At 42.7% G+C, this 25,626-nt stretch overlaps 2 protein-coding genes across 4 annotated transcripts in view; both read right to left on the reverse strand.

The window, feature by feature from the left end:
- The window catches only part of LOC139411319 (diacylglycerol kinase zeta-like), a 118,297-nt gene extending 114,104 nt beyond the window's left edge, over positions 1 to 4,193 (reverse strand). Inside the window, exons 1-2 of one of the 2 annotated variants that reach the window (XM_071157540.1) lie at positions 4,104 to 4,193; positions 3,707 to 4,004 (exon numbers count right to left, since the gene is read on the reverse strand). In XM_071157540.1, coding sequence (XP_071013641.1) covers positions 3,707 to 3,966 — 260 coding nt within the window. In that variant the 5' untranslated portion in view covers positions 3,967 to 4,004; positions 4,104 to 4,193. Of the gene's footprint in view, positions 1 to 3,706 lie in introns of both variants that reach the window. The other variant, XM_071157537.1, reaches the window with a different exon arrangement.
- A 4,276-nt stretch (positions 4,194 to 8,469) lies between these two features.
- The window catches only part of LOC139411321 (cyclic AMP-responsive element-binding protein 3-like protein 1), a 28,454-nt gene continuing 11,297 nt past the window's right edge, over positions 8,470 to 25,626 (reverse strand). The window contains exons 1-12 of one of the 2 annotated variants that reach the window (XM_071157543.1): positions 22,618 to 22,684; positions 22,287 to 22,491; positions 19,713 to 19,879; positions 18,824 to 18,908; positions 16,726 to 16,883; positions 16,017 to 16,166; positions 15,705 to 15,763; positions 15,142 to 15,210; positions 12,985 to 13,084; positions 12,493 to 12,622; positions 11,445 to 11,694; positions 8,473 to 11,226 (exon numbers count right to left, since the gene is read on the reverse strand). In XM_071157543.1, the coding sequence (XP_071013644.1) occupies positions 11,190 to 11,226; positions 11,445 to 11,694; positions 12,493 to 12,622; positions 12,985 to 13,084; positions 15,142 to 15,210; positions 15,705 to 15,763; positions 16,017 to 16,166; positions 16,726 to 16,883; positions 18,824 to 18,908; positions 19,713 to 19,879; positions 22,287 to 22,491; positions 22,618 to 22,629 (1,422 nt within the window). In that variant the 5' untranslated portion in view covers positions 22,630 to 22,684 and the 3' untranslated portion in view covers positions 8,473 to 11,189. Of the gene's footprint in view, positions 11,227 to 11,444; positions 11,695 to 12,492; positions 12,623 to 12,984; positions 13,085 to 15,141; positions 15,211 to 15,704; positions 15,764 to 16,016; positions 16,167 to 16,725; positions 16,884 to 18,823; positions 18,909 to 19,712; positions 19,880 to 22,286; positions 22,492 to 22,617; positions 22,685 to 25,626 lie in introns of those variants that run through there. The other variant, XM_071157542.1, reaches the window with a different exon arrangement.

The following is a 25,626-nucleotide window of genomic DNA, read 5'->3' on the forward strand; positions in this document are numbered from 1 at the left end:
GGTTTGATGTGTTGGTGATCTGAGCTAAAGCACAGGATAAGATCAACCTTATCCTGAACACCAGAGACAACATTCTGCGAGGAAATGGAATTAGAAATCTCTACCTTAATCTGTTGCTCCCTTTTCTCCTAAAAAAAAATCCCAAACAATCCGCACAGCTTATTTGCATAAACAGTAAGAGATCACCAAAGCTCTCCTCCAACAGACAATATTGTATGCCACAGGTTCCCTCTATTTAGTTTCAAATTGAAGGGATGAACCTGTAACCTCTCAGTTATCCTTTACCCTTACTTACACTGCATGGCACCATGTATTTACCAGGTTAATCCCATTTAGATGAAATGGGTTTCTTTCCATTTGTCTGGTGGCCTAAAAACTAGGACTAATTCATCCTAGTATAAAGATTGTGAGAAAACTTGGGACTTCAAATTTGCTGCCATTTGTTAATGTGTTCATTTGATAACTTTTCGATTTCCCACCGTTTTAATCTGCTGGATAGAAGAGCATGCACCTGTCTGAGTCTGTGAGCCTGCTTCAAATAACAAACTAAAACAATTCAGTAGTCAGACAGCGGAATGCCTGGCGGTCCAAATGACCAGGACCGTTACTATAAATCAGGGGTTGGAACTGAGATTATTTTCCAATCGTTTCGTTCTGAACAGAACCATAATTTTTTATTTGTTCCATTCCACTGTTCCGACCAGCAAAATAAGTAGTTAATAAATCTACTGTAAAACGTGATAACTTGCATTAAAATAAGTTAATCCATTCTTCTCTAAAAATCTCTCTAATTTCTGAATCCCACTTGTACCATCAGTAAGCTACAGTAGCCTATGCTTCGGAGTGGAATGGGCAGGTATATAGCTTACACACGCACTGGAAAATATTTTCAGCTGGCAGGTAGACACTAGAATATGATTCTGAGTAACAGAGTGAGGACTTTGCATAGGCGCTTTGTTGTGTTTTTTTTTGTGGGACTGGGAAAAAATGCCAGGAACATAAAAGAGCATTATTAACCAGTTTCCATGCTTTTAAAAATCACGGTTCTGTTCCGGAACAGTATAGATCACTTCATTCTCAGTTCTGATTCTGTTCCTCTAAAAAAATGTATTTTCTGGTTTTCAGATCTGTTCCCTGAACTGGTTCCAAACCCTGTTATAAATCTGAAACACCATCTGGACAGCATTGAAAGCTTTTCCCTTAGTTACATAGTATAACAATAGGACAGACCTAATGACAAATCATTCACCTTAGGTTGAGCAATACAGTAAGCTCATGTGAAAGAAAATTACAGACATACAAATGTATAAACTATCTCAACTAACCTGTACCCCCGCACATTGACTCGTTATTGTTATGCCATTTTATTGTGTTACTTTTTATTTTTTACTTTAGTTTATTTAGTAAATATTTTCTTAACTCTATTTCTTGAACTGCATTTTTGGATAAGGGATTGGCAAGTAAGCATTTCACTATTCGGCGCAAGTGGCAAATAAAATTGTATTTGATTTGATTTAGAATATCATACCCACCCAAAAATGCTAAACTCCACTGTTATTTTAATGGTGAGAAGTTAGCATGTCTTGGGGGTTTGATATTTGTGCGTCTAACTTTCTCATTACTCATCCGTAATCATGGTAGCATCCACATTAATGTAGAAACATATTCTATTCTTATTTACAATAAAAGTGACTACAAAATCAAACAACACATTATTTACCATTCATTTCTATTGGGCACAAAATGATCTGAAACACAACCAAAACAAACAGCAAAAGCATCTAACAAATGTGTAGTCTCAAGCTTGATGTAATCATTGAGTGATATGAATATGGGACCAAATACTTAACTTTGAACTACTTTAATACACAAGTGAATTTCTCCCAATACTTTTGGTCCCCTAAAATTGGTTTGGGGGGGGGGGGGGGGGGGGGGGACTATGTACAAAAAGTGCTGTGATTTCTAAACGGTTCACCAAATATGGATGAAAATACCCTCAAATTAAAGCTGACAGTCTGCACGTTAACCTCATAGTCTTTGCGTCATTTCAAATCCAAAGTGCTGGAGTACAGATTCAAAACAAATTCATCACAAATTTCAGCTTTTCACAAAATCTACAATACTAATTTAATCAAAAACAAAACAAAAAGGTAGTTATCATTACTATGCAATTATACAACAGCTTTGGTGAATACTCGATCCTGACGGGAGACTGAGGGGGGCACATAATTTCTTAGAATGGATGCACAAAACATTCCGCAATAACTTATCTCCTTAACTGTCATCATTGTCCCCCTACTGCAGTTGCTGTCTGAATCTGATAACATCTGAATCACACATGAGATCACTACCGCAGGCCTTGTTGTTTGAGTCGCTATATTGACGCTCTTAGTCACAGACACCGAGGAAAGCGATGGCTGATCTGTGTTTATGTAGCCAGACTGACATGGCCTCAGCCTCACTCATTGCCAGGCCAGCCTTAACCATCCAGCATCATCAGGCCTCTATGGACCAGCCAGTCAGCCAGTGGATGCAGCCAGCCCAGGGCTCTGCTCACTAAGCCCCTTTTGTAAGTGCCTCTTACTTATAATGGGAGAAAAAAAAACTCCTGATCCCTTGCTGCTCTCCTTCCGTTACATAAGAGCCACAAACACATCACAGCATCCGCTGGCAGTGACAGACTCTCAATAACCAACACCCAGGGACCAGAGTCGCATCACTCTACACAGCCTGCACAGAAAAAGAGTCCCTCAAATCCCCCCCTTCTAGCACTGACTTTGCTGATAGCTACTTTATTGAGGAAAAATGTACTTAAGATGACTGAGATATGTGGTTGTCCCACCTAGCTATTTTAAGATGAATGCACTAACTATAAATTGCTCTGGAAAATAGTGTATGCTAAATGCCTAACATGTACAAATGTAACAGAGTGTGGTAGTAATGTCTGTGTGAATGTTTAATAAAAACATGTCCAAGGGTCATGTGTAAGGGGTCATGGTCAAAGGTCATTCTGTGAATCACTGCCTCATGACCAAAGACAAGTTGCTTGCTCTGTCATGTCCTTCACTTGCACAGCACACTGAGTTGCAACATACAGGGTCAGGAAACAGTCAATAGCCTGCGGGCAGCCAGACAAATTGACAATACTACAAACCAGCTAAAATAGCCCAGATTCTAATAAACAGGATAGTGTATCTAATCCAAAAGCTCAGCAATTAATGGGGTGAGGTCTATGTTATGATGAGGAGGACACAGAAGTATGTTTCTTGATATCCCCATTCATGACATGAATGAGCATGTATTTACTATACTCCATAGGACATCAGCAGGTGCTTTTAGTAAGAATGATACCCATCAGGGTAAATGACAGATGTGATATTGCTTTTGCTATAAGATGCTATAGTGGATAATGTAGCCTAATGATAACTTTAATGTAGGCCTATCTAGTTGATGAAGAACCATATTGAAATGGAGTGTCAGCTCACATGATTGTCAGCCCACATGTTGTCTTGCCTACAAATAGGCTACAGTAGCTGCCACACTAAGGGGTGCATTAGCAGGTGAGATAGTGACGGCTGCAGGTGATGTTTACTTTCCCAAGTTGCAATTGAGAAAACTTCAGACATTTGGGTAGCCAGTTGAAGTAGTTATATGAAATATCGTGCGGGTTTGGGATAGGAAGTGGGATAAATGCAAAATGTACTACCTGTATGATACCTGCTTCCTAATAGTGTGGAAACAGGTATCCGCTGTCAATGCCCCCGCACCTTCCAACCGGGTTGACACTTTTCCTGGACAATCTCCCGTCTTGAAGACTGGACAAGGTGATACCATTTCGGTCAGGAAAACGTCCTCCTCCTCAGCCAGTTCTTCTAAGGTTGGTGGCACCAGTATCGCCGTGGGTGAATCCGTAGAGCTATGTACGATACGGGTTATACGGTCCCCGGTATCCGGTGCCTCAGCCATCGACACCGTGCTGTGTAGTAACTCTGGAGCGCCGCAACCTAAAAAAAAAAAAAAAGTAGCTTGTTTCCAACACTGGAAGTCCAAAGCAAAACTATGACTCGTCTTGTAATGTGACAAATATGCCTACAGATACTGACTTTGTTAGGCAGAATATGGTTGTAGTCGCCAGTATTCACGCGAAGAAGGAAATCCTGTAGGTTTACAGGGTCGTCGCTAGTTACCACAGCCACAAAATCGTAAACCCCGCCTATTTTTGCAGAGTAACTGCAGTGTACTGCAGCTGAACTGCAGTTATACAGCACTGTAACTGCAGTTACACTGCAAAAATTACTGCAGTAAAAAAACTGTGTTAGTTTTTGCAGCATACTACAGTTATAGTGCACTCTGACTGCAATCTTTTTTTCATAATGGACATGACCAAATTCACATAGAACTGTGTGTAGGTAGATCTGCCATTCTCATTGAAAGCAAGTCTAAGAAGCTGTAGATCTGTTCTATGTGCTCTATTTCTATGCTTCCAGCTTTTACTTTCAGTTTTGTACACCAGCTTCAAACAGCTGAAATACAATATTTTTAGCTATTGAAAATATATTTAACTGCAGTTTAGATGGTACAAGATTCTCTACATTTTCTATGCTTGTTTTGTCACATAAACTGTAATTGGTCAAACTTTTTTGCATCCAGGAAATCCTGGAGTCTTTACATCCTCAGTGCGATTTCAACAGATTTGTACTTTTTTGGTGTCAAATTAATGAATGATTGTGTTTCGTTAAATTGAAGTAACAACATTCCAACCTTGCTTAGCATTATGTAGTACAATTGTGGCATGATTTAAATATTTTGTATCAGTTTGCATCAGTTTCAATGGGGGACTTAGAAGGCAAACCTCCGATTCCACTATTGTTGCTCATGCTTAGGTTGTTCACAACACACTGGTCTCTCCCCTAACTTCTGCATTCACGGGCGTCGGGCGGCATCTCTGTAAACTCTTTCTGAGAAAATAAAAACACTTCCAATCAAATAAAATATTGGAGGTTAAACCGGAATTGTTCCAACCTACTTTCTATTTTCCAGTGAACCAAACATGCAATTAGGCCTATAGGCTACTCTTCTTCAATTGGGTATGTTACCACATTGATCCATTGCATTGTTCACAGTTGGCCGTTGGCTTTTTTATTAGGAAGACTACGTCACTGTGGTGGCCTAACTCAAACAATACTTTGAAAAGGCCTGAGTGATGATTAACCTGTGTAACCTTATGTTAGTCCACCACGGCACGCTACACACAATATAACCTACTTTAAGCCATTTATCAAATCGTCCTTACAAAGGGCTGTAAAACTGGTTGAGCTGGTTAATGCAATTCCTTAGGAAACAGGAAGCTGTCCTGCGCAAATGATCCCAAAGGAAAACTACACCAAAACAGTGCCATGAGATCATTTGCAGTTGATTGGGTTATTTTGAGCATTTTGTTATAGGTAGACTATGTGTATGGGCCTAATTAGTTGTTGGACCCACTGCAATTTAGAACTATTTGAATGATTAGTACAACGACGATGGTTATGGAAATGGTTACACTGGAACTGGGGCAATCAATGTCTGACCTCTCAATGTCTGACCTCTCAATGTCTGACCTCTCAATGTCTGACCTCTCAATGTCTGACCTCTCAATGTCTGACCTCTCAATGTCTGACCTCTCCTGGGCTCTTGTTATACACTGTGTGACCTGGTGTTACCCAGTGAGTCAGACCATCGCAGCCACAAGATGAAATATGCCTGAATGATTGTTGGAAATGCCGACCATTTGTCCTAAACAGGGAGTTAAAATATGACTTACAAGTAGGCAAGAGCATGTTTTAGTTTATCAAAAGGGGACAGTTGAATGTGGACAGGAACAGATAACTTTGGTCTAATACCCACAATCCATGCGGCGCGGAGCACAGCTATATGGATCCGGGTATTTTTTCGATACGGTCAGTTTATGGGGCGCTAGGATGCGGTCGATTACTACAGCTAAGGATCTTATGTAGGATAGGGGGATGTTAAAAGGGAATTACTCTAAATTCACTGTGTGATCTTCTGGGGGCTGACCCAGACACTGGCTAATGGTTGGCATCTGAGAGCACCACCCGTGTCCTATTATCACAGTGAACTAAAGCAGATATCATGTTAGGTATGTATGTATGTGGAAAACACTACACCAATGTACGTCCTTTAATCTCTTAATTTCCCACGGTGGGTTCCAGACAAAGTGTATGTTATAACTTGGATACAACATGCTGTGCTTTCTATTCTGTTGCATTGGGCTCCCGAGTGGCGCAGCGGTCTAAGGCACTGCATCTCAGTGCTAGAGGCGTCACTACAGACCCTGGTTAAATTCCAGGCTGTATCACAACCGGCCGTGATTGGGAGTCCCATAGGGCGACGCACAATTGGCCCAGCGTCATCCGGGTTAGGGTTTGGCCGGGGGTAGGCTGTCATTGTAAATAAGAATTTGTTCTTAACTGACTTGCCTAGTTAAATAAAGGTTAAATAAAAAATATATAAATAATATGCATGTATATAAAGTATCATGTACCTGCCATAGACAATGTAACGCTCCAAACATATACATAAACATATACATAAACATATGTAATCAGGAATGCATATGCGTACAGTTAATTTACATTGCAGTTTGGATGAAACAGTTGCTCCACCGCCCAAAGTCAATAGGAGGGAGCCACACCTCTGTATAGAGCCCTGACTGAAATAACAGACTAAATACAAATAAATAGAAAAATGAATTATACTGTATATGCATTTGGGGCATGTAAATGACTAGTGACAGTCGATTTAGTGACAGTTTGAATCGACTTCCTTGGAAATGTGGGAAATGTAATGGAGCAGATCAAACGCTGTTTTAATTTATTTAGACAAGACATTAGGTTTTAGCTATATGAGAAAAGTGTTTATCGAGAGACTCTTCAGCATGCGAAGATAGTGGAATAATCTCTACTACTTACCTCGGTTTGTGATATATTGGGAGCTGGAGTGAAGCTGAACATTTATTTATTCAGTGTGTCACTGCTAGTCCAGTCCAAAGAATGCACTCCACAATTTCCACAATCTCCATCATTCATACTATACAGTGCATATTCAATCTAGAGAGTCTGGTTTTACTTATTTTTTTACAAAGAATCATTGTATTGTACTGTGGTGAGAAGTGTCCTCAGGTGGTTTGTGCTGGATGAAGAAGAGGTAACTAGGTTAGACTGTGAATTGACATTTCCATGGAAATGCGAGGACTAGGAACTCTCATCACCTACAACCGCTCCCTAGGGTCACAATGAGTGAGAAACAGACAGCGCGGGATTTCCAGTCTTTATAATTGTCTGCTCTTTGCCATGGCAGCCCAGTCTTGAGTCCTGAATCAAATACCCCATCGCGGGACAAAGCTGTTGCATACTTTCATGCTAACAGAGAATACATGAAATATTCTTCTTCGTAAAACAGAGCCAATGCGCAGAGAAAACGGATCAATCTAAGTGCATCACTGTCATATAGCAGGCATAGGAGGCTTTTTTACATGTGCAAAACAAACAGCTATATTAAGATTCACACGGGAGAGCAACACCTCAACATGAGGATGCAAAAACCCTTCTCCTGCCTTTTATACAGAGATTAAGGCAAGGACTGTACGAGGATTACATAAAGCTGCCTGGTAAATGCTATTGGGACAAAGCCCTTTCCCCCTTTTCTAATCCAAAGAGTGAGTTATTACACTGACATGTAGTTGATATATAGGTGGTAAACAAGGGGGAAAGAGGACATTCTGTTTCCTACTCGGTGGAAGCGATGTGTTTATGAAATCAAAAATGTAGCAACAAAAAAAATGTGTGTGCTATCTACGGCAAATGGGCAGTTTCGAGCCGTCCTATGCACAATACTGTACCGTGGTCCCGAAATTACACCCGCACTTTATTTGAAGGGGGTATATAAACATTTAGGTTACTATCACATGTACGTGATATTCTGCCACTGGATTGGCAGTGAATACTTGTGATTGAACTGGCTCGCCACCTCTGGATGTAGTGGTTTGTTCCAAGCTCTCATGTGTTTTAGAGCTGTGATTATGTTTCCAGGGAGGAAGTGACCTGGTTTTCTATTCATATTTCTACATTGATACTAAACAAACACCTATGCTAGGTTCTGATATAATACAGTGGGAGACAGCCACTTGGGTAAGGGCTTGTGTGCTAGTGTTTTATGGTTCAGTTAAGAAAAGCAAAGAGTGGTCTACTTTTTGAGTGATGACGGGGTTAGAATCAGGTTAGCCAAAATGGATGGATTAACAAAGTCCGACCTCTCGTGGCGATACTGAGAATAGAGCTTGCCTGCACTTCCCAATGATATAACAACCACTAGGCACCAAAACTAGATTGCAATGAATGCAAATGATTGCACCGAATGCATTTCTCAATGATATCAGGGCACAGAGACACATTAACGAAGGAGACAGTGTTATGCTGATGCAATTTTTTATATTTTGCTTGATACTAACTCTACTTACTATTAAAAGAGACTGATACAGAAAGGCAATACAGAAAGGCTCCTGTGGCTTACCCAGAAACACATGCAATTTACTTGTACAGCCACAGTGTGAAAGGTCAGCAACTGGCCAGTTCCTTCCCAAAGGCGCCAGGTGAATACCAAAATACATTTCAAATACAAAAATACATCCCCTTATTTACAGCAAAAGCATTCACTTTGTCTTATGTACAAAAGGGCACACATTACGAACACCAACAAACACATGGAATGTTTGGTAAGATTTGCATCATTTCACTTTGAATTATAATAGCCTTGTAAAACCCCTCACACAGGTTCTGAAGCAGGTTTCTACCACACATTTGGGGGACTAATTACAAAAGATTGACCCTGGTTCAACCAGATAACTCAGTCTGACTTGATTTACTGTGTTATGCATGATCCCAATGGTTTAGTGTGGACACAGTCATCAGAGAGCCTGTTCAAGATCAGCACATTGGACAGATTATAGAATATAGAGTAGCAGTCATTTATAACAGGTCCTGCTTTAAGACAACCTAAAGATGGCGTAGCAGGTAGGATAGAGGGGGCTGGGGTGGGTTGGGACAACTAAGCAACCATTTGATCAGTAAAAGGTATGTTTATAGAAGGCAAGTGTGTGAGGGCTGGACAGCTTCCTGAGCATCTGGTTGAACCTTAGTTACACATCTATTAATCAAACGAAAGGACAAACATAGACAAACAGTATCTTGACAGGAAGCAATCTACATTTTCAATATACACACATTATCAGTGTACTCAGTTAACCAACTCTACATTTGTCAGGTAATGTGCACTAAGATATAAGACAGGTGACAACTAGGAAACAAAACCGACTTAGAAATGATATGGCTCTGATTAATAGGGTAGGTAGTGATTTTACAAACCATTTGACAGAAAATGAATAATGCAAATCTAATGACATGTTAGAGTAAAATACATATTAATTACATGGAAGGATTGTGAGTCTGGCCTCCCCTGATCATACACAGACAAGCCACAGTTGTGAATAAGCAAGTGAAATCTATGAAGAGCAACAGACTGGACGTTAAGCTAAGACTCCAAGGCCACTGGCTGACCCAGATCCTCCATGCCTCCTCCACAGAGCCTGGGCTGTCTACTCAAACCCTCCTGCCTAGCATTACGCAATCTCATTTAGCGTCAGTGGGGCCGCCCCACTCACTCCTTACACAATCTCTCTCTCCCTCTCTCGCCCTGAAACAACACAGCAGGAAGAGGAGGGAACACCAGAATATATTCTATTCAATGTAACAAGGTTCTTCACAACAAAAACGCTGCATGAAAAGCTTTTTGTATTATTTTGCTGCTGGAGTGACTGTTTTTAAGAAGCATTATCAACAGAACAGTGTTCTTTAGAGTGAACAGTTTTTCTGGGCACTACTGTAAATCGTGATGCAATTCTTTTTAATTTTTTTATTTTACCCCCAGTGGATTCTGAACTTTGATATTCAATTTAAAATATACTCTATTTTCACATTGACAATGACATTAGGGCTGAATGGACTTTTGGCATAATGATGATATTCATTCATTTTTTTTGTGGAGAAAATGTATTCTCGTGGTGGTGTTTTGACTATTTTTGTAAAGATGGGCAGTTTTGAGTCTTTTGGACTAGAGAAGGCTTTGCTCCAGTGAGGAAGTATTGTACACCCTTGGTATGCATTTACACTGATTGTCCCTGTTCATGTTTTTTTTCAATATATACAAAACTTTCTTGATACAGAAATAAATACAAAAACAGACAAACTGTGTAACAGTTAAGACAACAAGATCATGTAAACATGACGTCATAATTGATATTCATAAAAAGAAAAGTTCACAATATTTTTTTGCATAAAATAAATATGCTATTTTTTGATGCCTATAATACGTATATATTACATATGATTTAGTTTGCATAAAGAGTCAAATAATAAAATGAACAACCCCATGTGGACGGCGTGAGAATACAAAAACTGAAAGAGTTTGAAGGCACTTATACCCATTAGCTTGCAATGTCGACCTGAAGGGGAAAAAAAGTGCAATGCACACACAAGCTTAAACATTATGGGACAAAATGTGGTAAAATGTACAAAATAAATGCCTTTGAAAGATGTATAATTCTAGCATGAGGCAATAGAGTGCATTTTAAGCGCTTTAAGCGAAAGGTAAAAGAGGACATTCTTTGGAATGTATGTATTCAAATATTTGCATGACCAATTGTGAAGTAGGAGAGGGAATTTCTATAACAGAACAACTGGAATTATAAATACCCCCCCGCCCCCACACCACCACCCCACATCCCTATCCCCCTCACCCTCCTATCCAAAAGTTACTCAATTCCAACCCCTCTCACTCCCTGCTTCTGCCTCCAGTCAAACACAGCAGTCAGAGATGAAAAGTTCCTGTGAAGCTTTGATTGGAGTTGCCCGTCATTTCTATCTTCTTCACATACCCTCTTCATCCTCTATATCAGGTGGGACTTCAGGGAATGGGATGGAACAGGAAGGCCAGGGAGCTACTGCAGGAGGTCAGGGAGTGCAGGGAGAGGTGGGTTGGGGATGGCACACTAGGGGGCGCCGTAGTGTCACTACACATCCACATGGGTAAGGAGTCTGGAGAGCCTGTGTTTTTGGCAGCTCCGCCCCTCAAGGTTAAAAGTACTCCTCTCCTCCTTCGGGGTTTGGCTCTCTGTGGAGGGGAGAAATAGTCCATCAGTATCACAAAAAACTCTGGTAACCTAACAATCACATTAATTAAAAGACATTCTTCTTGTTAATGTTTGAGTAATTACAAGGAGCACTGATAAAATAATGAGTCCCTTGTTCTGAAGAGCAATTTGTGAGAATCTTCTCATTAACAAAGATGGAGACAGAGTCTACAGCCCTACTTGTCTGGCCTCAGTTTACATTTTGTGGTACTGCGGCTCTTCTTGGAGGAACTGGGCGCCGGTCCTGTTGTAGTCCACCGGATCGGAGTGAACCTTGCTGAGGTACTTGGTGTTCTCGTGTTCGCCTCCGTGGCTGTCATGTGCCGACCGGTCCTCGGTGTAGTCGAGGGGCGCCCCCTCCGAGCCGTCCCCCTCCATCTTCAGGAAGCCCCCGTGACCGTCCTCCAACGAGGAGCTCTCGTCGTAGAAGAGTAGGCTGCGGGAGCGGACTAAACAGACACAGACAGAGATAAATAGAGGATGTTAAGTTAATCACTGCCTTGATCCTCCAAACACTACAAAGGAACATAGAACCATTCCTATATGGTAAAAAATTAAAAGCAAACAGTAAAAAGTCGGTTTCTTTTGAAGAATGGAATGGTTTTGAGCAGGACGGACATCTTTATTCAGCATTTGTGTGAGTTTTACAGGGAGAACAACTCATTACAGCTTCCTGTGCCATGCTGACTTCAGGTTTCTAAAGCAACCCAGCCCTCACCAACCAATTTTGAGTAGCCAGTAGGTCCATGTATGATTTTTCATTTTGTGGTCATCAAGCTGAATATTATAATAGAAGGAAGGATATTGGGATTTCAGCTAACATACTCGCCTGAGTCTGTCGCTTTTGAAACACTACAAGATAAGATGTAACGCCACATTGACGTGTAATTCAACCACTCGATGCTCCCTTTGACATTATTTCTGGAAGTGCTGGTAGGCAGGCAACATGCGACCTGAAAATATGTGATATGTATGGGACAACAAACTAAAGGCTTTGTGTTTGTCATGCTGTAGATGGTAGACTATTCTAGGTCAGGGTTTCCCAAACTTGGTCCTGCACGTTTAGTTATTTCCCCCTAGCATTACACAGCTGATTCAAATAACCAAGTCATCATCAAGCTCTGATTATTCTAATCAGCTGTGTAGTGCAAAGGGCAAAAAAAAAAAAACGTGCACCCGTGAGGGGCCCCAGGACCGAGTTTCCTGAAACTCTGTTCTAGGTGACAGGTGAGGGGTAGGGGACATACCCTGGCTGGCTGTGTAGACATCAGCCGAGGGGAGGGGCGAGGAGGACTTCACGGTATGGGACAGGGAGGAGAGCTCAGGCAGACAAGGTACAAGGGAGCCCAGCACCAGGAAAAAGCACAGCGCCACCACCTGGCGGGAGGGAACCAGAAACCATCAACAAAAGCACATGGTCAACATGAGAACAGTGTGCTAGTGTGGTTCTGTTCTCCAGCTGAGAAGGCTTTTGCCAGTTTGAGTTCATGGGGTCGCCTCTGTGTTTTATAGTAGAGTAGGCCAGGCCACAAGCCAGTGTCCCTGTCCATTGCTGTGAGTCTTTTCACAAACAAAGCAGTCGTTTTCCCTTTTTAACATGACGTGACTACCCAGTCCAAGGAACACTAACTACACAGTATCTTAGATCAGTGGGGAGCAAAGAAAACCCCCACATTTTTTAAATGGGATTTTGCATGTCTGGTGCATGTGAGTATCAGAATAAATAGTATGCAAAGTACCATAAGGCATGTTCCTGTTTGCGTTGAGGCCATTTTGTAGGATTGGGGCACTTTTCCTGTGACCAGGACCTGGAGTTTCTGGAGCTGCTGGAGTAGAGTTCTGGAAAGAGGAGGCAGAGAATACATGTTTCAGATTGACTAATAATACAACTGTATTCATTTACAGAATCTACAATAATGATCCTAATGTGAACTTAAAACGTTCTCCAGAAGAGCAGACTCTAACGACTGTCAGACATTACAATGATCCAGTTTAGCTCCAGCTGTCGGATAATACAAAGCATGCACCATTACACTCACAAACACACACACAGATGACTGACAGTGACATTTCACAGAAATGTATTGTAAATCCCCCAAATAATCCCTCTCCATCTGGCTATTTCCGTGATTTTAGAGTGAGTACAAAGTCAACTAAGATTGAACATAAAATAAACAATTACAAAAACAGTCATAATTGTCTTGCTCTTCTGAGCATCTAGGACATTGAAGTTCATCTCTGAGAAAAAGGATAATGTGAGGATACACATTGAGGAATTAGAGCTGGAAATTATATAAGACGTCTCTATTTCTAGTGTGTGAACCAAGCTCCCACAGTCTCTCCCCCTCACCACAAAATACAAGCTTTGCCCAAATAGAAAGCAATTCAAAACCACAAGCAATGCAGACGGCCGCTCGGACTCTACCTCCTCCATACATTTCTCTCTCTCTCTCTCTCTCTCTCTCTCTCTCTCTCTCTCTCTCTCTCTCTCTCTCTCTCTCTCTCTCTCTAGACATTAATTACTGTATGTTAGACAAGCATGAGTGTTGGGTCAGGCTGCAATAAGAAATTAAACCAGGTGAGCTTTCATATATTTTCACCACGAGAGGGAGCATGTTTTCCACTAATGGTAGAAAAGACATTTCCAGTGTTAGCCTTCACATAACCCAAACACCATGAAACTATTTGACATATCCACAATATGTGACTATAACACTGGTATAACGTTCAAATACATGCAAACAGCTATACTGGCATTATATTGGTCCTTTGGGGTACCCCAGATGCACAATAACTATTTTCATGCTGTTAATACCAGAGATTGAAAATACAGTAAATTATGATAGAAGAAGAGCTTCATGTTATGGTCCGATTGGATTTGAAGGTGATTATAATTTTTGGGTCAAATCTTAACAGGAAAATTCTCATGGAAACTCTGGAAACGGAACATTAACGTCCCATGTCAGGAATGTCAATTGCATCATCACGTTTGAATTGAACCATGGTTGGTCAGTGCTTTTACAGTTGTGATCTATAAACCATATTGCTCCCAAGGGACTAAAATAGACTGTGTAAAAGAAAAAGAAAAAAAACACGAGTAGATCTTGACTGGGAAACATGTGCATGAGTGACTCTGTGACACCTTCAACTTCTCGAGAGCAACCTTGGCCCTCCTCATGAACCAAACCTTTTCAGACGTCGTCAATTAAAGTACAGCAAGCGCCTAGTATCCAGCTAACTGTATGCGAGATGCATACATCACTAGTAAAGACATTTTTACTTGAGTCACATTAGGACAACAGATTGCTTGTTGGGCTGCCATCTCGCATTGACAGATAAGCCCATTTTGGCCCCTCTTTACCAGGCAAGGCAAGGCATATGCTGTTGGAACACGCGCCCCACACGTTGTTCCTAGCTGGCTCCTGTGTGTTCCATTTGGACTGCCTGCTAGGAGCTGAGTCAGCCTGTGGTTTCCTTCTCGGGCCTCAAATTATTATGAGGCCGATTTGAGTGAGCACTTTTTGTGATGGTTCACTCTGTGCTGTAATTAGGGAGAGGTATACTGTCACGCTGTTACTTTGATCCAAGCAACTTGAAATGCCTATTGTAAATTAGAGGCTGGCACAGTCTGTGATGCCTTTAAGAGTCTGTGTAGTCTGTGATGCCTTTTATTGAGCCCAATCACTTGCACTTGCACAATGGTCGACACTGTGAAAATGTCCCCACCTAATGAAGGAAGAAGCAGTCCAATCACAGACAGCTATCATGAATAGAAAAAGTTATCCAAGGTTTGATTGGAGCTGGTGGTTCAGGGATGTGTCCAGCATCACTCAGAGCGTGCTCACACATGCACACACTCACACACATAAAGTCTGTCACTCAAAGTCATGGCTCACCTGTTAGCACTCTCCAGTGTTTCCACCTTTTTCCACAGGTCACTGTTCTCAGATGTGTAGTTCTCCACCCTGTAAGACACAAAGTCACATCCATACATTCGATCATGGCTATCTGACCATTTTGGAATATACATTCTTGGTAATCACAGACAACATGGGCTATTGAAATGCAGTGCTTGAATGTTGGATGCTAACACAACACAGTCTGCGGTGATTGGAGGCATAATGGTAATGCTATAGTAACCTCTATACCGCTGTAATGTATTTAGGTCTTAAATATGAACTAAAAAAACAACAATGACCATGGATGGAAAGTCAGGGATTTTCCTGGTAAGGAACAGTGATCTACAGAGGCATTTGCTGGAATGGATTAAGTGATTGCGTGTGACTCAGATGGCCTTGTGTGACCGCATGCTTTAATGGACAAACGCCATTGGCATTAGCTAAGGAACAATCAAACAATGAAGGAGTGGAGAAATGAAAAAAAGTGGAGAACAGGAATGACGACGAGAGAGGAGGAAAAAAGTTGGCAGACAGGAAAGGGGAGAGTGTCCTGCTTTTACTTTTTCTCCAGGCACTCCACGTACTCCTTCTTCTTCCTGCGACTCTCCTGGGCAGATATCTAGACAGAGAAGGGAGAGAGGGATCCCCAAATCAATAACAGCTCATATGATAAAAGGGAGAATATTAAAACATGAATATTGCTGAAACACTACTTTGAGATTACAGGTAAAAAAAATCAATTAAAAAGTATTGCGTATGTGTAAATGTGTAAAACTATTTGTAAATAGTTTTACACATTTTCTGGAAGCAAATCGTACAGTTTCTTTTGGACTGAATCTACATTTTACTTCCCGGGATGTAAGAGTGGGTACCTTATTTTTTATTTTCCTGCGAACCCTCTTCAGTGCCTTCTCCTCGGTCTTGGTGAGGGGCAGCTTGTTGGGTACGGGGTAACCTTCAGCGATCAGGGTGCGTTTCTCCTCCTCTGTCAGCATCAGGGGCCCTGAAGTGCCCTGTAGTTTCTGTGGAGAAATAAGGATTCATTTTATGAATTGGAGAAACTGTGGTACTGTGTGTATTATACTGTATCTGTACACCAGGGCAGCTCCTAATGAAGAGACTAGACTAGGGTGGCGGTCAGGGTCAGTGTGAGGATGTGGATATGAACTCCTAATATGTCCAGCAGCTGGGTTTGTCTGCAGCCCAGCTCATCGTGGGTGGCTCTGACTCTACTGACGGGAAGGGCTTGGAGCTAGGCCGGAGGAACCTCCTTCACTGATAGAGAACCATCCACAGCACAGCCCAAAGTCATCAGGAAAGGCAAACCATAGATCAGCCATGGGCTTAGATACTGTAACACTGCATGTGCACGCACATACACTGACTCACATGCACTCACTGACATTCACTCTCACTCACACACACTCACAGACTCAGGATTAACATAAACATAGTTCCTGTTACTTTCAAACAACTTGATGTACAATTTTTTTCTCACTTTCGCTCTGATTGGCACCCTTACCAAAAGACAAACGGTACGCTGCTGGGGGGTGTGGCGAGTGGGACGGTCTCAGTACTTACGTGTGGGGCGGTAAGGAGGGGTGAGGAGGATATGGCAGCGGAGGAGCGGGCCTGTAGGCGGGCTGGGCTGGAAGGGGGCATGGAGCGGGGGCTCTGGGATCCATCACTGTCACTGCCATGGCTGCTGGGAGGGGTGGGGGGGAGCTGCAGCTGATCATCTGTGTGTGTGTGGGGGGAGGGGGGGGGGGGGGGGGCAGGGGGCAGAAAATAGGGTTCCAATGGTTATGAAATGGATCACTTGCAACATGACCCATATGCTCAAAGTCTCTGCCCATCTAACCTCATGATGATATACAGTCCCTGTATAATGAGACAGAGGGGACAAAAGTCTGACTTCATCTGTCGTGTGGGATCGAGCTGAAAATAGTTCATTTAACTTAAACAGTGGAGAGCAGCGGTGCAAATCCAAGACCTCATAAAACGGTCAGTTTTGCCAAGACATCCATAATTAAAATGGCAAATGACTTCCTGGACAGAGTCAGTTCAAACATAGAGACAGCTTAATTTCAGTAAGTAAGGCAGCCAGTGCCTGCTCTTGTTTTTATTGCTTGATCCCATCCTCCCATCCACTCTCCAGCAGTAGCCTCTGTGTAAGTATCTGAACGGAGCTCAGACAGGGATGGGGTGAGGTCTGTGTTTTCTTAAGATATCTGTGCCAGGCAGAATTTCCCCCAACATAGTTCCCAAACACCAGGCCATACCCATGCTGGTATGACCCTTGGATTTAGTTTGGTGTGAGTCCAGAGTACACAGGACCCAGGTTTTATTCTGTTATTACTGGAAAGGGAGGCGAAGAATGGGAGAAAATGGACTTTGTCAAAGGCAGAGGCAGACACAATGCAGACGTTATTGTTCAGACTGCGCTCTGCGAAGGGAGGCAGGGCTAGACTGGACATGTGGTGCTGCTGGCCTGTGGTTATTGAACATAAGATTTATGGTCAACCAGATGGGATTCAGTCTTATATGGAGGTATTCCTGTGCATCATGAAGGTCCTCTCTGCAACCCCTGAACCTGTAAAAGTGTCTCTTTAACCGGGATACTGGAATCTGCAGGCTGGTGGCTGAACAGGTCCAGCTGCGTCTCTACAGGTGTATCTGGTCAGTCCTATCTTCTACTCCAGTTGAATCCTTCTGTAGGTGAGGGTAGTCCTTCCCTGTCTCTCTGATACACTCTTTAAAAGGATTGGGCAATATTGAACAGAAATATTGAAAAGCGAAATGCAAGATAGTATCTTGGTACATCAAAAAAGGCATTAGTGTGCAGAACAGAAAATATTGCCATTCTTGAGGAAGGGATAGAAAAAGAGAGGGAAGAGAATCTTACTTAGCTGGTTTGATCAACACCGAAAAAAACGAGAGCACTTAATCACCAGCACCACTACTCTAATAATATACTTTCAGATTAGAGTCTCAGTTGGCTTCTTCCGCCTAACTTCATTAGCAATTAGATCAGAAAATACTACATGAATGAACAGAGGCATTCTCGTCCTGTATGTGTAAGCGAAAAATGGAAAAAGAAAAGCTAGCAGGTTATAATTGGAAACACTTCATATCTGAAATGAGCCATCACTAATAGTGTTTCATAGTGAAATACCTATTAGGGAAAGAACACATTATACATCATTATGTGTCACACTTGCTTGCAGTAATTGCTATTCCTATCTACCACAGCCTAGCCATTCACATTTTCACTAACAAAGATGAACTAATTCAGCTGAATAAGAGAGAGAAAGAACATGCCGACCACTGTCTGGAAGAATGGTGTGTCATCGGGAATACACTGTAGTGAGTCACTGTGACGCACGCTTCATGTCAGGTTTTTCTACCCCCCCCCCCCCCCCGTGTCAATAACACACTCGTAGAAAGGCATTATGGCGGAATCAACTGGAGGTAGCCGCCTGTTGACACCTGCACATAACCTTTAAGATGAGAGGTGGGGTCTCTGAGTGTGTAAAGGTCTCAGAAGAAACGGAGGCATCTCAATAATTGAATGAATGGCAACTTAAAAATCCAAGCTTTCTTAGAACAGCTGGATACATAAGCCCTTGAGGATGTTTGAATGCCTTAATGTCATCTTGCTTATTGTCATGGTTTTCACCTGAAGGGATGTTGAGGAACTGGTTGACCTCTCTGGGTTCATCTTTGATTGCAGGTGTGGGGTTGAGGTTCAACTCTTTGGAGCCCTGGAATAAGAGTATTATGAAGAGCTTAGTATTTGTATAGGACAAGAGACATTCCAAGTGATTCTGACAGTAAACACATCTGAAGACAGTTCAAAACTATTTATATAACTGAAGAAAGGGAATCCATCTCCACCAATGGTTCTTGGAAGGGATCCAACTGAGGACCATGTAGCCAGGACACTCACCATTTGAGACTTATAGAGTTCATTCTTACAGCTGGAACAAATCGGATGACCATGCCCTAATCCTAAATATTCACAGAACTTTAAATATGCTATGAATTTGAAGATGTTCAAACTAAAATAACTCTTGTGAAAAGGAACGGTACTGTAGTAATGTGTGCTGGGCTACAGGCCTGGTAACCAGTGATAACTGGTAATAGCTGTGCTGGGGTTCACATCTGACTGCTAAGCCCCACCTCAGCCCCACAAACCATGAATTACTTCCATGGACAATGAGGCATGAGTCACCGTGCTGGTCCTGTAGGGGTGCACTGTGTGAATGGTTTATTTCCTCCACTTACAAACTCAGTTTCTTTTCCTTTTAATAATCACATTTTGACCTACATTTTGTGTCAAAAATTTGATTTTAGGTTGCCGTTCCAGCCAGACACTAGACTCCAAATTCCAAAATGTCCTTCAAACAGCTCACGTTTTAGTCGAAGAGGAGTTTGCCAGGAGAGATCCCTATGGCTTATAAAGAGGCTTAGTCTTCCATAGCTCTTGACACACAGGAAAAATGCTTTCCCTGGTAATGGATCAGGATAAGTTCTAGGTGATAGTTTCTATGGCTGCAGTTTCTTACTGTGTCCCCCGATGAGCTCCTGTGAGGTGGTGGGGCGAGGTTGAGAGGCTGGAAGCATGAGTTCCCCATGGAGGGGACTGTAGAGGAAGGCTCTGCCTGTTGATCAGGCTCCTGCTTTACCAGGATGGCCGTCAGGTCCTGGCTGAAAGACCACATTCCTTCAAACTCTGGGGAGAAGAAAAAGAAGACGTGGTAAACAAATTAGTTGTATGTCTCAAGGGATATCATTGCATAACGAGTACTCTACATGAAATAGAGTATCAAACCAAGAAGCCCCCCTGTGTATTTCAAAGGGACACCTTGGGATACTACTAGAGGGGAGCAAGATTGGGTGACAGATCAGTGTAGATTAAAGCAGCAGGTGTGACGCACATCTACAGAATGGATCCTCTTTATGGTCCAGGGCTAACGCGAAGCAGCTGATTGTGAAAGCCAATAGCTTCAACTTTGAGGACTTTCTGCCTCCGAAATGAGTTTCCTCCTCCGTTAATAACCTCTGTGAAGATGGCAAACAGTGAGAGGCCAGTGAGTACAAAGCCCTCTCCTGAAGAGGGGCCGTCCTGCAGTTTCAAAGTCAGGAGTAAAAGCACTCACAATCAGTGGTCCTCGTTAGCAGCCTGTTTTTTTCCCCTCATTTGTTTGCTGGCACCCTGGTTGGATCGATAAAACATTACAGAGGCTTATAAAAAGGTAGTAAGCAAGCTTTCAAGTTGTGCTCCTTAACAGAAGACAGGTTGGGGTGTGGGCGAGATTCCCATGGCGAGGAGGGGAAAGGGAGCAGTGGGAGACTGATTACGGTGAGGGTGTAAATCCCTCCCCCACTGGGGTTTTATGTCCACAGACTTTACCCCATGGGGGAAACCCGAAGTGGCGTCAAAATCTTCAATCCACCCAGAAAAGTCTACTGTATTGGCAACCTTGGCAACATACTAAATTGTCCACAAGGAATAGATTACATTTTTACTTTGCCAAACACAATAAATAATGGACTGTAAGATGAGTGAATTATTGCAAATACTTATTTTACGGTCGTAACAACTTTCCCTTGGATTCTACATCAACAGGTCATGGCTTGCAATATATTATGATAAGGCCTTGGCTTTTCTATGGGAAGATTCAATGGGGGAAGCAACAGGATGCACTGAATGAATGCGACCAAGGACACCACTAACTCTAATTGGCATGTCATCACAAATAATTAATGCAAACCAACAGCACATCCAGGTCATTTTATGTACAGTATCTAGACAGTAGCTCACATCTCATGGGATGTCATGGCTTCAGCCTGCACATACCCATGAGGCCATGTGTTGTGGCCTTGAGGAAGCATCGGGGTTGCCTTTGAAGTTTACAGGCAGGTCAGTACAGTTAGTCGGACTCCCCTCACTCAGCATCTGAGTGGATTGGGGCAGGGCCTGGGAGCTCATTAGCCAGGCTATGAGAGGGGATGGCAGTTTTATCTTCACACATTACACCTAGGTGGAGAGCAGTAAAGCAGCTAGACACCCCCTTTTAACAGCCAACCTCTTTAAAAATTGGCATTTTACAGTGATTGGGGCAAAGGGGATTGGGAATCAAATCTGCGTTGGCAGCAGGGCTCTCTGGGTGCCTCTGCTCTGTCGACAGTTTGTGAACTTGACTGCTATGGTAGTGCTGTGCATCTACATGCACACTTTCATGTTGACATTCAGTGAAAGGAATGTGTGTGGCCAATCATCCCATATGAATTGATTTCATTAGATTCCATCCATTTGTGGATTCCATCCATTGTTCCATACACCTTACTGGGGATCCCTGTATACTTTCTGGGGCCAGGGATTTAACAGTGATTTCCACGTGTGAGACTGTGGTTTTTAACACACTGTTTAGTCCGATGTTATGCATTCAGTTTACCCTAAGCCTTGTGACGCAACCGTTTCTAAGAGCCAAGGCAGTTGTCCGTGACTCTCAGAATAGGTTGCCCCCCCCCCCTCCAACCCCCAAGCAGATCCCCCTTTCTTTCTTTTTTAAAACTTATGGCTCTTCTTTTCCCTGGCCCCAAGCACAAGGGAAATAAAGGAGAAACATTTGCAGCTTGGAGTCATTGCAAGGGCTGCAGAAGCCACATGATGTGTGTGTGTTTGTGTGTGTGTTGGCTGACTGCCTGGAATTCCCTGACTTGCTTCCTTGATTCCTCCAGGGTGGGCAGGGCTTGGCTGGGAGTGTACTATGTGAGCTCGGCTCCTTGGATGGGTTCTCTGTGCGGCACAGGAGCGTCAGGAGATAGGGCAGGAGCGGAGAGCGCGGATACAGATCTGATACAGCTATTCTAGTGACGTAGGACTTACACTACTATCAAACTATAGACAGTGTACACCTAGCAGTCGTGTCGGTGGGAGCTCTTGTTTTTGTCCTGAAGTAACATTTAGCCAAGGCATTGTGCTGTAGATGTATTGCTTCTTGTTAATTTTGGTCAAAGCATCAATAAATTGCCAATTAGCTTCACCATAATAAGGTGTGTGGGTTTCCGGGAGAAGGATAACCTACTGATGAACAAGATCAAAGAAGAAGGACCAAAAATAATGCTTTTCATACCTGCTTCCTCATCCATTTTGATGGACATGGAGGGGCTCTGGGGGGCCGAGTCTCCGCTCAGGGAGTAGCTGTGTTCTTGCTGGATGTCAGGGTTGGGTGGGTCCATCTCCATGTCCAACAGTGGGTTCCTGTCGGCCAGGAGGTGGTCATCAAAGAAGCTGCTGAACAGCTCGTTGGAGAAGTCCTCCATCTGCTCCGAGAAGTGCTGCAAAACAAAATCACCAACAAAACAGTCATCGCATCAGACCGCCTTTAATCAGAAAATCATGTCAATCGAATCCCATACCAGAATATACAAATGTAGACCTGCTCTTGGAAGTATGAGTCGTACCATTTCACACATGCAGTCCTTGGGTTCTATGCATTAGGGCACCAGTGTCTGCTTCAGTTTTTCCACTACTTTAGTTTAGCTAGCAGACAGTGAGTCACTGCTGGTGTGCAGAATCAGAACAGCTCTATTAAAATCCCTAGGGACACAGTCTGGTACTCTGGCTGTAATGTTCTAGATAACCCCTGTATTCCACATCACATCACAGACCAGTTCACATTCACTTTCTCTACACTCCACCTCCTCTCAAACCAGCTATGCCTAATGAATCCCAACAACACATACCACTAATTACATGTCAGGCACAATGACCAACATGACTAGCTGTAATTAAAAACAGGCCAGCAGGCTCCACTCGTTTTCCCAGATGTGTAACAGCTATGCTCTCAAGACTTTATATCATCCGTGATATGCAGAGGGGAAATACAATCAAGGGATTTTATAATCGCTAGAGGTGTTATAAAATGCATTGTGACAACAGTAAACGTAATGTGAAGAACGCAGATTATTTCATGCCCAGTATCTGGTTGGGGGAAAAAGCATTTAATTACAGATCAGAAATAATAGAAAACCCCATAGACGGCAGCGGCACTGTGGAGTCAATACAATGACTGTATTAGTCAATCCAGAGCCCGAACGGCTATATGATTTGCATTGAAGGACATCACTATCGCAGACATGTTGAGACATGTTGAATCATCCTGGAAATAAGAACACTTGTGGAGATTTGTGTTTCATTTGAACATATCTACACCTTTAGTTACATCAATTTCACATAAATGCTTGCTTCTGGGTATGGCTTTTGAAGGTAGGTTGACATTAATCACAGTGAAGAGAATTCCAGAGCCACCATCACTCCAACTCTTACCAAAGTGATGAAGGTTTTTCCATGTCCCTCACCAATGTACGTAAGTTGTATACCTTTACAAGTATGAGACACGCGCAACTATTCACAGTAAAGCGACCTGTGGGGCAGTTTGTTTGCTGTAGAGGGGAGTGTCTTAGGTGTGACCTGTAACCCAGGCATGAGAGCTGCACAGCTGTCAAACAAAACACAGTGTACGCCGCCCACAGCACCAAAGACATCCCCATTTCACTACCTGCTGGGCCTCTCACACGCCTAAACATTGTGAATTCTGTGACAGGAAAACCAACACACATCAAGCCCTGGCCATCTGTGTGTTCCCACAGAACGCTGTATAATCAGACAGACAAAATATCTACATTTGCTGATAGTATTTAGGCCTAACAGATGAAATGATCATGCTAGTGGAGGTGAATCAATTCCAAACAGTACTACACATTCACCCTACTTGTCATGTTCTCATGATAAGGATATGGATAACGTGCAAGGGAGTATATAAAAGGCTCACTCTCCTTAGTTTACTCCTACATTATCTATGTACACAAAACGTAACGACAAAACGATATCAAACACCATTAAATAGAGCTGATGTGGGTTCGAGAGCAGTGTATGCTTAAAGAAAGGCACACTGGCAATACTAGATGATCCGGCTTATTTACTTGATGCAACACCATTGCCGTCAGCAGGCACACTAACGACTATGGCTGAGTGCGCAACGGGATAAACAGTCCCACCCAGACCCTTTCATCTACAGCAGGAGGTTCCTGTTGTGCACCGTGTGCGGCGGATGTGCTTGCGGCCCGAGATAATCCAGACTGAACTGAGTGATGTGTTTCACTGCCAAGCCAAGAAGAAGGTGGCCATTATGGTGGTTGGAAAAGACAAACAAAATCACAATGTGTATATTACACAGATAAATGGTTGGTTTTTGCAGGCAGCAGGCTGTAGCCACTGGCAGAATTTCCCACGCAAATTTGAAATTTGGTTTGGGGAGACAGCTCCTTTGAAAATGAACAAGCCGTTTAAAAATGAACAAATACACAAACAAATTGAAAACTATTTAATAAAGTCGACACAATATAATTTAAACGCATGCTCCCGTGGTAGAGTTTCTTGGTACTCTGGTTCAGTCTGTGATGGTGATGATGATGCAATCCCTCAAAAGTAGAGATGGAGAATTTCAGAGGCAGACAGAGGGGCCTTTTCTCCCTTGTGGCACTTAAATAGTCTTTTAAAGAGACCCAATTACTGAATTTGGGTCATACTTGGGACGGAGTAAAAATAACATTACACTTTTTCTTGGTGGAGTTACTATGACGATTGTTTGCACATGAACCCACTAGAAATGTAAGCCGGAAAGCCAAAAAGATCACAGATTCTTTGGGAGTTGCCCCTCATATGACATTTTCTCTAGATTGCTAATTATGTTTTGGCTAGAGCACCAGACAGCAGGCTTTGAAGTACACCAAGTCATACCAGGACGGTACTTGCATGCATAATGACTGAGGAAATATTTTAATTCTCCGCTTAGAATGAGACAGAGAAAGCTTGCTTTTTGAACAGCAAACAGGTAATGAGAATTCATTATAGTTTTGGCACTCAAGTTCTTCTCTCGTCTATCATTTTAGTGGCGATGATGGCAGACAATAATTACAGAGGTCTGTCAGAATGGGATGGGAAGAGAAACACACTTGAGGGAAACATATCTTCCCTGTCTGGGGTGGAGAAAAGACCCTTTCTGCTACCCCAGATGTTCCCTCAGCCCTCGCCGGCCCATCTCTCCAGCTGGGGCAGCTGGTACAGGTCTGGACAGACAGGAAGCCCCATAGAGGGGGAAGGGCTGCTGGGTGCTACTCTTTCTGGAAGACCTCTCATTAAAACTCTCTGTGGCTGAGAGAGAGGAAGATAGACCACTATGCTATAGGGAACCGAAGAGGTTAAAATGTTCCAGAGCAACTCGACTCCCTACTCTACATCACTGCCTGAGCAATCAGGCTCCAGAGCATTGTCTGTGCAGATACCTAGCAGCCCGTTTAAACGCTTTGCCCTTTAAAGCCAACTATGATAATAGATGCCAAAAATGTTAGCACCACTGCAGTTATGGATTTGGAAACCAAATATTGTATTTTTAGAAACCACAGGCACAG

Source organism: Oncorhynchus clarkii, chromosome 6 (genome assembly GCF_045791955.1).
Source record: "Oncorhynchus clarkii lewisi isolate Uvic-CL-2024 chromosome 6, UVic_Ocla_1.0, whole genome shotgun sequence".
NCBI classification, from domain to species: Eukaryota; Metazoa; Chordata; class Actinopteri; order Salmoniformes; family Salmonidae; genus Oncorhynchus; species Oncorhynchus clarkii.